The sequence below is a fragment of the Medicago sativa genome, chromosome 1 (genome assembly GCF_051527215.1).
Source record: "Medicago sativa cultivar Bolivia chromosome 1, Bolivia_mono, whole genome shotgun sequence".
Lineage (NCBI taxonomy): Eukaryota > Viridiplantae > Streptophyta > Magnoliopsida > Fabales > Fabaceae > Medicago > Medicago sativa.
In genome coordinates this window covers 70,452,493-70,465,221 of record NC_140749.1, presented here as the reverse complement: position 1 = coordinate 70,465,221, position 12,729 = coordinate 70,452,493, and the positions used below count along the sequence as shown (strand labels likewise).

At 34.3% G+C, this 12,729-nt stretch overlaps 1 protein-coding gene across 1 annotated transcript; it reads left to right on the top strand.

Annotated features, from left to right (window-relative positions):
* Window positions 1-1,557: 1,557 nt before the first annotated feature.
* Window positions 1,558-11,541, top strand: LOC146956914 (uncharacterized). Its single transcript, XM_085732564.1, has 18 exons — window positions 1,558-2,298; window positions 2,629-2,755; window positions 2,907-2,975; window positions 4,667-4,837; window positions 4,922-4,987; window positions 5,811-5,879; window positions 5,963-6,034; window positions 6,213-6,517; window positions 8,636-8,772; window positions 8,882-8,976; window positions 9,045-9,083; window positions 9,174-9,239; window positions 9,405-9,506; window positions 9,621-9,672; window positions 9,761-9,816; window positions 9,989-10,053; window positions 10,146-10,197; window positions 10,982-11,541. The coding sequence occupies exons 1-18, from the start codon at window positions 1,754-1,756 to the stop codon at window positions 11,045-11,047; spliced, it is 2,154 nt and encodes a 717-aa protein (XP_085588690.1). The 5' UTR covers window positions 1,558-1,753; the 3' UTR covers window positions 11,048-11,541.
* The last annotated feature ends 1,188 nt before the right edge of the window (window positions 11,542-12,729 follow it).

The window sequence follows — 12,729 nt, the reverse complement described above, 5'->3', positions numbered from 1 at the left end:
AACACTAACAAACACCTCAAAAACGTTTGTTAAAACGTCTAAAAAGTTATGAATGTGTATTCAATACATTAAATTAAAACTTTCAAAGTTATATTTTTATATAAAACCTATTAATTATTTCATGTTTTGAATTCTTAATAAATGTGTTTTAAGACAACTGTTAGCACGTCCAAAGTAAACAAATCTTTGTGACCTTAGCCGGACATTCTATAATCTATGTAAAAGCCGAATTTCAAACCGAACACCTAGCTTATTCTCCTTATAAAAGAGAATTTAAAATAAAATAAATAAAAAAAAAAGAAGAGAGAAACGGGTCCCGTGAAGCTAACAAGGAAAGAAGAAAGACGTCGGGCGTAAAAGGACGGGTGTGCAAAGTCAAGCCATACACAAGGATACCTTTACACGAGTTCTTTCCCCCAAAGTAAAAAAATCATTTCAAAAAGTTATAATCCAAAACATTTGTTACTTTTTTAATGCTAAAAGATAGCTACTATCATTTTAAAAGGAATAATTTAGTCGATACATGTAGAATTATCAATTAATGACTATCAACAATGTATTAGTCTGATTGTTAATATTCGATCTCAATTCTTGACCCTTGCATATAGGAAAAAATTGATTGGGAGGGGAGAATTTATCGACCGATTTTTCGACGGTAAAAATTAAATTTTTTTTGAAGGAGTAAAAATTAATTATTATTAAAAGACGGTAAAAACTTCGTATTTGTAACATAATAACTAAAAAAAAAAAAATACTATTGAGCTTATATATTTAAAAGATAAATTATCTCGTTCGTTACCAAATATTTGGTCTAAGTTGATACTACCTATTAATAATTTGATATGTAAAAATAAGAGAACCGACTATATTTTAGATGTTGTACCAACCGAACGAACATCTAACCACTTCGCCATATGGCCAAAAAACATAAAAACCATGACAATAACTCTTTTGCTATCCAAAAAATGGTATAAGTGCTACTTATACATGACCAAAAAAAAAAAGTAGCACTTATACTCTTCACTCCTTAACTATATTATACTTATACCGACTTTGACATCGAAGCACCTTTGCACGTACTCCCCTCAAATAACCACGATCATATAAAACATCTACCACCTTCAACTGCACCACCTTCAACCTCCCCAAGGTTGATATACAAGTTTGAATAAAATGGTCCCAAATAATAATCATCCACATATCGTAAATTTAAATTGAAGTTGTCAACCACACCTTTGGAATCTAACTAAAAAATTATAAGATTAATCAAACTTTAAGATCCAAAGAATAACATGTCAAAGTCTCAAAAAGCTTATCCTTCCCTAATAGAAACTTACAACCTACATCTAAATAGCTTTTGCCTACACCTAAATAGTTTTTGCCAAAAAAAGATGACAAAGCCCAAGACCCATAAACTTATATAAAATCCAAAATATCATAATCATAATTAATAATAAATTTCAGTCAAAATCACAATAATACCAAAAATAACAATAACAAATTACCAAATTAATTTAATAAAGTAAAATAAAATTGCAACAATTAACACGGCTTATTATCTTTGTAGTAGAAGATAGATTGAAAATCGAAGACTGCGAAGAAAATGGGTAAACACAAAGAAGAAGCTTAGTACTCATCATTAAGTGCTTTTTTTCTTTAGTTGTTCGAATAATCGATTTTGAAAATTGAGTTTTGTGCTTGTTATATATAAAATTGACTTGAGTCAACAAACAGAAACCAAACACATCACTAAATGGGTTCAGGAAGCAGAAGCTACTCAGCGAATCCTCAAGATTACAAGCTTCTAGAAGAAGTTGGTTACGGTGCAAGCGCAACGGTTTATCATGCAGTTTATCTTCCATACAACGAAGAAGTAGCGGTGAAATCTCTCGATCTAGATCGATGCAATTCAAATTTCGATGATATTCGTAAAGAAGCACAGATCATGAGCTTAATCGATCATCGAAACGTTGTGAAATCGTATTGTTCCTTCGTTGTGGATCGTAAACTTTGGGTGATTATGCCTTTTATGGCGCAAGGTTCTTGTTTGCATTTGATGAAATCAGCTTATCCTGATGGATTTGAAGAAGATGCTATTGGATCCATTTTGAAAGAGACGTTGAAAGCTTTGGATTATCTTCATCAACATGGACACATTCATCGTGATGTTAAAGCTGGTAATATTTTACTTGATTCTAATGGTGAAGTCAAACTTTCGGATTTTGGTGTTTCTGCTTCTATGTTTGATACTGGTGATCGTCAGCGTTCTAGAAATACTTTCGTCGGTACTCCTTGCTGGTAATTTTTAGTTTTATACTTTGTTTTCGTGCTTAATTTTTTATTCGTTATGCATGTTTTATGAAGCACTGACACAAACACGAATATATAGGTGGTGTAATAATTTTAGAAAATGGAATGATTGAATGTAAATATCAGTGTTGTGTTTGTGTCAGATTAATATGTATTTTCAGTGCTGGATAGTGTATATGAAGTGAAATGAAGCGCTGACACAACACTGATACATTGATATTGTAATGATTTGAGAAACTGGAATGATTGCATGTAAGTATTACGTGTTGTGTCCGTATCAGACTCAATGATTTGAATGTTGTTTTTGTGGTTTTGAAGGATGGCGCCGGAGGTGTTGCAACCTGGTACTGGTTATAATTTCAAGGCTGATATTTGGTCTTTTGGAATTACGGCGCTTGAGTTGGCTCATGGTCATGCGCCTTTTTCGAAGTATCCTCCAATGAAGGTATTTGTCTATCTATGAAGGGATAAATGTGGTTGTTGTTCTATTCGGCTTTTTGTCGTTATGAGTTAATTTAAAGAACAGAGAATGTTATTGGTGAGGTGAGGGTGATAGTGATTTGCTACTATAAATTGTTTGTTTTGTATATATATAGGTTTTACTCATGACCATACAGAATGCACCTCCTGGCCTTGATTACGATCGTGATAGAAAGTTCTCGAAGGTATGCCTTTTCTTTCTGCCTACACGTTGCATTGTTAGTTGATACTTACCTGAGACACTTCTTTATTAATATATGTGGTTTTATTCTGCTTTTTCATTAATTATGGCTAATAAATGACGGGAGTGAAAAAGTATTTGGATTTCGACAACATTTTGTAAAATATTATGTGGCCGCGGTTGGGGGATGCATCTGTCATATTCGATTGCGATTTTCTCGCAATATTAAAGATGATGATGCAATCTCTATTGAGACCGCAATTGGGGTTGCTTACACTCATACTATTATTTAGCAAATATTAACGATAAAAATGTAATCTCTACTGTGACTGCGGTTGGGGACTTACCATTCATATTTGATTTGTGATTATCTACTAATTAAGGATAATGATGCAATCTCTAATACGAGTGCGATCGGGGACACATCAGTCATATTTGATTCTGATCATTTGCAGTATCTACAATATTAAGGATAATGATACAATCTCTCACACAACTGCGATTAGGGACGCATCAGTCATATTTGATTGTGATTATCTGCATTATCAAGGATAACAATGCAATCTCTAACACAATTATGCCTGCATCGGTCATATTTGATTGGGACCATCTGTAGTATTAAGGATAAAGATGCAATCTCTATTGCGGCCGCGGTTGGGGTTGCATCTGTCATATTTGATTGTGATTATCTATAATATTAAGGACTGATGCAATCTCTACTGCAACTGCGATTGGGGTTGCATCACTCATATTTGATTGTGATTATCTGCAATATTAACGACTCTGAAGCACGGGTACTCCAATTTGCAAAACGTACCCGTACCGGGTACTCGTACAGTACGCACCCATGATGTACCAAATTTTTTTTTTTGTTCTTAAACCTTGGTACGGTTACGGTACAGCGGTGGTACTCTCAGGGTACGCATAACTCTTTTTTTCTTGAGAAATGAGGCTTTTCATGAGAATTAATAGCAATTATAGTTTGTTTTTTTATGAACTCAAACGGTTCAAGAGCCACAACAACATTTACTAAACAAGAATGTGGGATATTGGTGGAGATGAATGGAATCTATCTGACAGATTGAAGTTGCTAGTCTTTCTCTGGATGAACCTGCCACGGAAGCTAGTCTTTTTACTGAAGATGAGGAAGGAAATAGTGATATTGACACTGTTGGAGTGTGATTTTTCCTATTGATGCATAGACATTAAGTTTTATCCCGTACTTTAGTTTTTCAATTTGGATGTTTTAGCGTCGTAATTTTTTTTGGTTGAATTTTTGTCGTCATTTGAGCAATATAATTTCCTCATGCTATGTTATTTTGAATTAAAAAAAAAAATATCCTAACGTACCCGTACCTTTGTTTTTTGAGAAATCCCGTATCCCGTACCCGTACTGGGTGCCGTACCCGTGCAACACAGATTAACGATAATGATGCAGTCTCTACTGCAGCCACAATTGGGGACTTATCATTCATATTTGATTTGTGATTATCTGCAATATTAACAATAATGATGCAATCTCTACTGCAACTGCAATTTAACATGTTGGATATTGTTTGTATATTGAAATTACGATGTGCTGAACTAATAATTATAGTAAATTAATAAGTATTAGTACTTTAAAAGTATTCCTCAAAAACAAAAGGAGTACTTTAATAGTGGTAGTCTAATTAACGTACTTCCAGTTGTGATCAGTCTTTTAAGGAAATGGTTGCTATGTGCCTGGTAAAAGATCAAACGAAGAGGCCGTCTGTGGACAAGTTACTGAAACACTCATTCTTCAAACAAGCTAAGCCTCCGGAGCTTTCTGTGAAGAAATTATTTGCAGATTTACCGCCTCTTTGGACTCGTGTAAAAGCCCTCCAGGTTTGATTTCATGCATTCTTCAGTGCCTGTTCTGTAATTTCTCTTGTTATGTTACATTTGCATGACTTTAGTACAATCTTGCAGCTTAAAGATGCAGCTCAACTAGCGCTGAAGAGAATGCCTTCTGCAGAACAAGAAGCAATATCTCAGGTAAAAAGCTGATATCCAATTTTTATTTGTCATAAACTGTGGTGCATTGTTTTCAGGATCCAGTGGATCCTGCTAGCATTTTTATATATGGGTCAATACAGGCTAAGTTTGTCATTTTACTTTTCTTTCTCTTGATACTAGTTTTTTTCATTACTTGAAAACTTTATTGTATAGCTTATTGCAGTCTTGTTGTTAGATACAGTGCATTACTTGGAATGGTAGACCTTTGGTTGATTTTCGTAGAATTAATTGTAAAAGGAAAGAACTGGCAATTTCTGGACTTCTTTTTTTAATTTATAAATCATAGTAATAACCAAGATTGCACACTTATTTGACCTTGCTATGAAAGTTTGCTAGTTTGTTAAATGCTTTCGCAAAGAGCATTTCTACAAAATGCTATGTTATAAAGAAAAAGATATGTGAAAAACTTATTTTTCTTGCTTCTTTGTTTCCTTGGAGAATGTCCTTGTTTTTGCTTATCTTGAATACAAGTTTTTTTTTCTCTCTCTACTTTCACTTAAAAGCCCTATAATGGTTTGGCCAAATGCCTCAAAAAGAATTAACAAACAAATAAATGAAGTACTTTCCATAGTCTATAGTCTATATATACAAAGGGGAGGTCTTTTTGGTTATTGGTCCCAATTCTAAGAATGTTTTTGGTTTTCAAGTGAGATAATGAGATAACCTATCTTTTGAAAGCTTGACATTTTAAAGGTTCAGTTAACATCTATTGAAGCGTATGTTTTCTTCCAGAAAAGAGAAAACAACATTGTTGATTTTACAACCATTGAAGTCTAATCCATCTATATATTTCCCTTTCTAGAGTGAATATAAGCGAGGAGTTAGTGCGTGGAACTTCGACGTTGATGATTTGAAAGCTCAAGCTTCATTGGTATGAATTATCGTGTTTTCAGATTATACTTGGCCAGTGTTTTTCTCTGTTTAGTCAGAACTAATATTTTATGATCTTACTAGGTACAAGAGGAGGAGGATGATATTGCAGAGATAAAGGAAGAAGATGAAAACAAGTTCTTCAACTCTAATAAGGTTGGTTGAACTGTTCTGAACTATTTTTATCATAAGAATGCAACCGTTATACCTTTTCCCACTAGGTGGAGTCCCCAAGTTAGCTACATAGGTGCCACAATATCTTATAACAAATCACGTCTTTTGATTTCTTACTGTAAAAATAATCTATGAAATTCTCTGTTAATTGAAATGACAGGATACAAGTGATTCCCAGTTTGGTGTGGACAAGAGGAATTCGGATAATTCACAGCAAGATGAGTTCACATTACAAGTTGGTGGTAATGATGTGCCCGTGTTACATGTTGGTGGTAATGACGTACTGCAGAGTGATCAAAGAAATGGATCAATTGCTGAGGCAACAACATCTACTTCAGAGAAGGACATGGGAACAAGCAAGATTAAAACTCAGGCAGTGAAAGTTGGCAAAACCCAAAGTGGGCCGCTGGTGCCTGGAACAGTGCTTGGTCATTATTTACCCGAAAGAGGGCGTCTATTTGAAAGGTATGTTGCATATTTCATATTATATCATTGTTTTTTGCTCTTATATTGGGTTATAATTGGAAGTTTTAGAGATTGGAATGAAAAGAAAAGGGACAGAATAAAATGGAAGGATGAAAAGTAAAAAACCGTCTTCCCCATGTTTGAACGGTAAATGAGGAAAAAAACAGTAAGATTATGTTAGGAATCTAGGGAAGAGAATAGAAAATCGGTATAAACAAAAATAAGTACAATTTTTTGGATGATTTAAAATAAACTAAAAAAAAATTTCTCCTCTAAGGGTTTCCTCTCCCGGCAAAGCCTTTTCTCAATTCACTCATTGCGACCAAATCTGACTGATACTGATACCTGAACCCTTGTACCTTCTTTCCATTTATTTATCGAATTCGTTGCTGATTGCACTAACTGTCTCTAACTGATTTTCCGTTCTGTTATGTCCTAACAATGCTACCCCTTAAAATTCAACCTTGCCCACGGAGTTGCAATTTGGAAACTGGAAATCTAGGAACTATACCCATTCTTGTCTGTCCATTTTGATCTACATTGGTCCAGGAACAGTAAGAGGCTATTTTATTCTATCAGCTTGCGCTTGGCCCTTGCATTAATGTCCAAATATCAGCGTGGTTGGCAGATGCATTAGCTCACCTTAACAAGTTTCATTACTAAAACCAATTTGGACTTGGTCAAGAATCAAACCCTCTCTGCAGAATGTCAATTCTGTCTCTACTCCTTTCTTTTCCTCCATGTTTCTTTTCCTCCTCCTCCAGAGCCCACTTCTTTGCACCAGCGTGATGGATCTCTTAGGTGCACACACCTGGCCATGTAGGCTGACGTCTGTCAGCTTCAGTTGTGCTGGCCAGTGGGGGCATAGCCGAACTCCTAAAATTTTCTTGCCACGAAGCGGTACTTCCACCCGTGCTTCACCACAGTAAACATACCTATCTCCTTCTTGACCCTTATCTTTACACCAAGACACAACTGTGACTGGTGATTTCCTTTTTATCGTAACAAACTTACGATGGATTTCGTCCGTCACCATCTCTATGAAATCCGTTAGTGTGTACTATAAACACTTTAGCCATGTCGGTATCTCCTCCTTTAACTTTTGCCTTGACCACATCAGCCACTGGTTCATCATTTGTTTCTGTTACCTTGTCAGGTTCTGGTTTTGTTTCTTGATTTTCCTGTTTCTTCTCCAATGACCGAGCTTGTTCTGGTCTTGCGTCTTCTTTTCTCATATCCAACCAAATGAGTCACTATCATTAAACTAAGAACTGTTGACATCATTTCCCGAGAATGAGATCCGACATTGCAAAATTCTAAACTACTCCATCCATGTTTTCTATGTGCTAAATGTTTGATTGTGGAGGACCCAGCCCTTGCTGCCACTTTTGCACCATTTACTTCTTCATTTCTTCCCTGACAAGAAATCCTATCCTACAGGTTGCACTATCGTTTTAGGAACCCAGAGTTGAGAAGTGAAAAATTGATCAAAACAGGCAAAAATAAGGAACATTTTTCTTAAATGTTTTAGAACAGGGAAAAGGATTCTCCTCCAAGGGGTTTCCCCTTACAACAAAGCCTTTGCCTTGTTTAGTCAATTCTAACACATCTGAACGATACCTCGACCTGTACTCCCCCTATTATCTTACTACTCCATCCATGTTTTCTATGTGCTATGCATTTGATTGTGGAGAAGCCAGCCCTTACCTCCACATTTGCTACATTCTCCTTTTGGACTTGCAGCTGACAATGTGGAACCGGAAAATAATTAAGTTTTAAGTTATTGTATAATTTATTTTAATGATGATTATTGCAGACATTAAGTTAGAAAATACATTTAATAACCCATAGGCAATCAATTTCTTACTTTATTTTGTATGGAATTCTAGAAAAGTTTTCAGTCCATCTTTCTAGAGGATGTGTTTTCGGTAGAATCCTCTTATTCACTTTTATCTTTATTGAGGGGCTTATAACTATACTATGTAACTAGTTTAATTTGAATTTAAAATAAATAGAGCCAGCGTTTATTGTACGCAGCTTTCCAATTTGTCACTTTATGCTTATAGGTGATTGAGGTGTCCTTTTCCAATTTAATTTGCAATGCTTTGCTGCTTGTAGGTTTGAGAATGAAAATCAGTTACCTGGTGAGAAAAGTAATCGTGATATGCGAAGAGCTCCAAGCTTTAGTGGTCCATTGATGCTTCCTAATCGAGCTTCGGCAAATAGTTTATCAGCCCCAATAAAATCCTCTGGAGGTATTTCAATTATCATTTGTATTGTAAGCTATTTTGCAAGTTCTGGTACTTTTTGAACCAATCCTGTTGAGCACTTGGTTTTGATTTTTGTTCCATCAACTCTTGTTAGGATTCAGAGATTCCCCAGATGATAAATCAAAGGCTAATCTAGTGCAAATTAAAGGGCGGTTCTCAGTGACATCAGAAAATTTAGATCTAGTGAAGGTATAAGTTTATTCCAAAAATTGATTTGTTCCTGTCTACAACTTCAACTGACTTCATTTGTTGCTCAGGATATTCCTGCAAGTTCAGTTTCACGTCGATCTTCACAGGTTGGTTGATGGTCTAATTGATTATTGTCAATTATTTATGTTCTTTACCTGTCTTATTTGATATTCTCTCCCTGTTACATTTACATATAGGATTCTTCACCACTGAGGAAATCTGCCAGTGTTGGTGATTGGATGTTGGATTTCAAACAACAAATGGTTTGTAACTTACCATTTATTCTAAAGCCAGCTTTCTTATTTATCATAGTTTTTGTGATATTGACATCTTTGGTTGGTTAAAGAGTATCTATGATGTTTCATTGATTATTGCAATTGTTTGATATATAATGTTTTTCTGTCTTTGTTGGATGTATTTCTCTTTAGCCAATTGGACAGTCTTCCAATGATTCTGCCAATTTGAATGTTCCCGCATCAGTTATCGTGCCTCACCTTCACAATCTTTACCAGCAGACGTCTATTCAACAGGTGAGAAACTGAAGTTTTAGAAATGACATATAATTTGCTTGTGTTTCCGTTGGAAAACTGATAATGTAACTTTAGCAACTTATAATCTTATTGGTGAGTTCTGTTTCATTCCAGGATCTTATAATGAGTCTGTTGAGTAGCTTGCAAACTGCTGAGCCAAATGATGGTGAGTGGAAGATTTTCCAATTATGTTTGAGGACATTCTTTTTCCTGTATAGCGTTGGTTACATGACAAGTGCATTTAATATTTTCAGCTTCTCAGAATGGAAAGTTGCCACCAATGCCTCGCAGTTTAGAGAATAATGGCAGTGTAAGCAAATTTTCATTCCATTTATCCCGTCACTTGGATGCTTAATTATTTGTAACTATTGCGTATTTCAATATCTGGCTAAGCATTTGTCAACTCTGTTGTGGTGACATAATTCACACATAGTAAAACATGATTTTTCACGAGCTTGGTTTTTCTCTCGAACGTTTTATAGGTTGATACAGCAACTTCAGAAAGAGAACAACTTCTACTGGCCAGAATTTCAGAACTTCAGTCTCGGTTAGTTACTATAAGTTGTAAAATACTTTTTGACTAACCCTTTCTCTTTGACTTCAAAAATCTCACCTGGTCCTTCTATCTTATGTTATCAGGATGGTCAGTTTGACAGATGAACTTACTTCTGAGAAGTTAAAACACATGCATGTAAGTTATTGTACTTTCATTGTCATGCTTGGTTGTTCTTTAGCCTTTTTTGGTTTTTGCTTACACTACATATATGCGACGTCCAACTTGGAGAATTTAGGTTGAAACCTTAAGGGCTCATCTTGAAGATATGATAGGATAAACTATTATTATATACAATATTATAAACCATTGTTTGGTATACTAATATACTAATGTGACAAGTCAAGTAATTCCATTACCTTATTAGCTAAAACTTTTCCTCAAGGCTAAGGCTGAGTTAAAAACTAACAATAATATACTAATGTGACAAGTCAATTAATTCCATTACCTTATTGGCTAAAACTTTTCTTCAAGGCTAAGGCTGAGTTAAAAACTAACAAATAGGATAAGGTTATATGAAAATGTAGTTTTATAATTCAATACATCTTTATTACATTTATATATTTTAGTGTTGAATACTTTATTAAAAACTATATAAAGTTACGATTATTATACAATTTATGATAATTTTCATGTTAATATCATAAAAAAAAATTAAATGTTGATTTTTGAAAAAGAATTATAGAAAATTATGTTACATATAATTTATCATTTTTGTCATTTTTTTTATATATCATTTAATGTGATTTATATTATAACACTATTTTGCATCTCTCAAATATATATATTAAGATAGTGCAATAGTTAGTATAGTTTGTCATCAAACACAAGACATGAAAAAAGGTATACTCTTATTTATCATATATACTCTTAGTAAAGTTTCAGCCATACTAATGAATAATTTGGTTATCCCTTTTAACAGTTGCAACAACAGGTAGCAGCTTTCTACAGCCAGCAACAAAACGGGGAAAGAGAGGAAGGTGCATGAATGCGGATAATAACTATTAAGTGTTTAGTGAAGTAAGCGTACACCCAGCAAATGATGATAAATTATAAGTTGCACTCCATTCTCTCCCCCCCTCTCTCTCTCTCCCTATCTCTCTGCCAAAGAGGTTCAGCTTTTTGCATGTCGATGGTCGATAAGAGTCATGTATCTTCTCCTGTCCAGCTTGCCTTGTTTTCGACAAACCTTTGTAACGATCTGAAAGCCAGGCAAGTGAAAATGAGCAAAATGATCTCATTATTTATTTCATTCAAGATTCAGATGTACATAAGCTTTTCTGTTGTTGTATCATACTGCAATCTGCTATGCTTGCAGATTAATTAGGAGTTTAAGTTATGGGGACAAAACCCCGTTGGGATAGTAATATCCCTACATATTATGTTGTTTATAATCATAAATTATTATTCCTATATCGGATTTGAGCTTGTATAGGTTTATTATATTCTACATGCTGAATAAGAATAGATTTTTGTACCAAATGAATCAACACAGTTAACTGTTTTTCAACTATTCAAACTTAGTGCGTTTGGCTTCATGTTGATTTGTATTAGAATTGATTTTGCTCGTTAAACGTGATTTTTTATTTGCGACAAGGATAACTGATTTTGCTTTCCAACATCGGTTTGAATATCTTGTGTTGGATCAAAAAGTTTAGAGCAAAAATATACCACTGTAAATCACCTCAGTCAGCCATAGTCAAATTAACTTTTTTTTTTTACAAAATAAAATAATTTAATTATTGTTTTCCAGCATCAATAAATAAAATGCATTATGCACGTCTGCTCCCTTTATTTTTTTTAAATGGTTTTTTCCCTAAAATAAATGAAGTTTTTTGTCCCCTATTTTAAAAATTGACTTTTTTTTATTCATCTAATTTACTTTACTTTTTGAAATTTTGGTCTCATCTCATTTTTGAGTATTTTTGTGATGTGGCCTATTCATTATGATAAGGTAGTGTTAATAGATACTCCCTCCGTCCCGGAATATCTGATCCATTTTCTAAAAAAAAGTGTTCCAAAATAACTGAGTCATTTCAATTTTCAATACAACTTTCATCATTCCCAATACAATATAACTCTAATTAATACTACTTTCATCATTCTCAATATAATATATTCCACTTTCCCCTTTATTTATACATTTTTCTTAATCTGTATGAAAAACTAAACTGCTCAGATAAAACGGGACGGAGGGAGTATGCTTTTGCTAACATGAATATTCAAAATGAGTTGTATCTTTGTCCATCCCTCTCTCTCCCCCTCTCAGACACATACAGAAACGCTCTGGTGAAACTCCTTTTGCCAACAAAAACACTGCTTACCCACAATCGAAATAGAGATGCATCATGAAACTTACATTTAGGTTCCTTGTGATGTGGCTTCAAAATGGACAAGTCTAGGTGTCACTTAACGACACACATCATCAACTATTTGACCGAATAAGTATTATGACTAATGTTACAATTTAGGGGAGCAATTTGATTTCATATATTTGTGATCCCAAATTTCAAGACCAAAAATGTAGGTGATTTACTCGGAATTTATCATACTTCAACAGTTAAACTAATCCAATGAGGTAATGACAGCACCTTGGCCAAGTCTGTAACCAACACAATTCTAGAAGACTGGTGTAAACCCTTCCTTGTGATTGTGAGTACTATTGGAAGG

Bases quoted from the DNA above. Each gene is read 5' to 3' on its own strand.
- LOC146956914 (XM_085732564.1), top strand. From the start codon at position 1,754: ATGGGTTCAGGAAGCAGAAGCTACTCAGCGAATCCTCAAGATTACAAG. The intron at 4,988-5,810 runs GTAAAAAGCTGA...TTCCCTTTCTAG, and splicing joins AACAAGAAGCAATATCTCAG to AGTGAATATAAGCGAGGAGT. The intron at 5,880-5,962 runs GTATGAATTATC...TGATCTTACTAG, and splicing joins TGAAAGCTCAAGCTTCATTG to GTACAAGAGGAGGAGGATGA.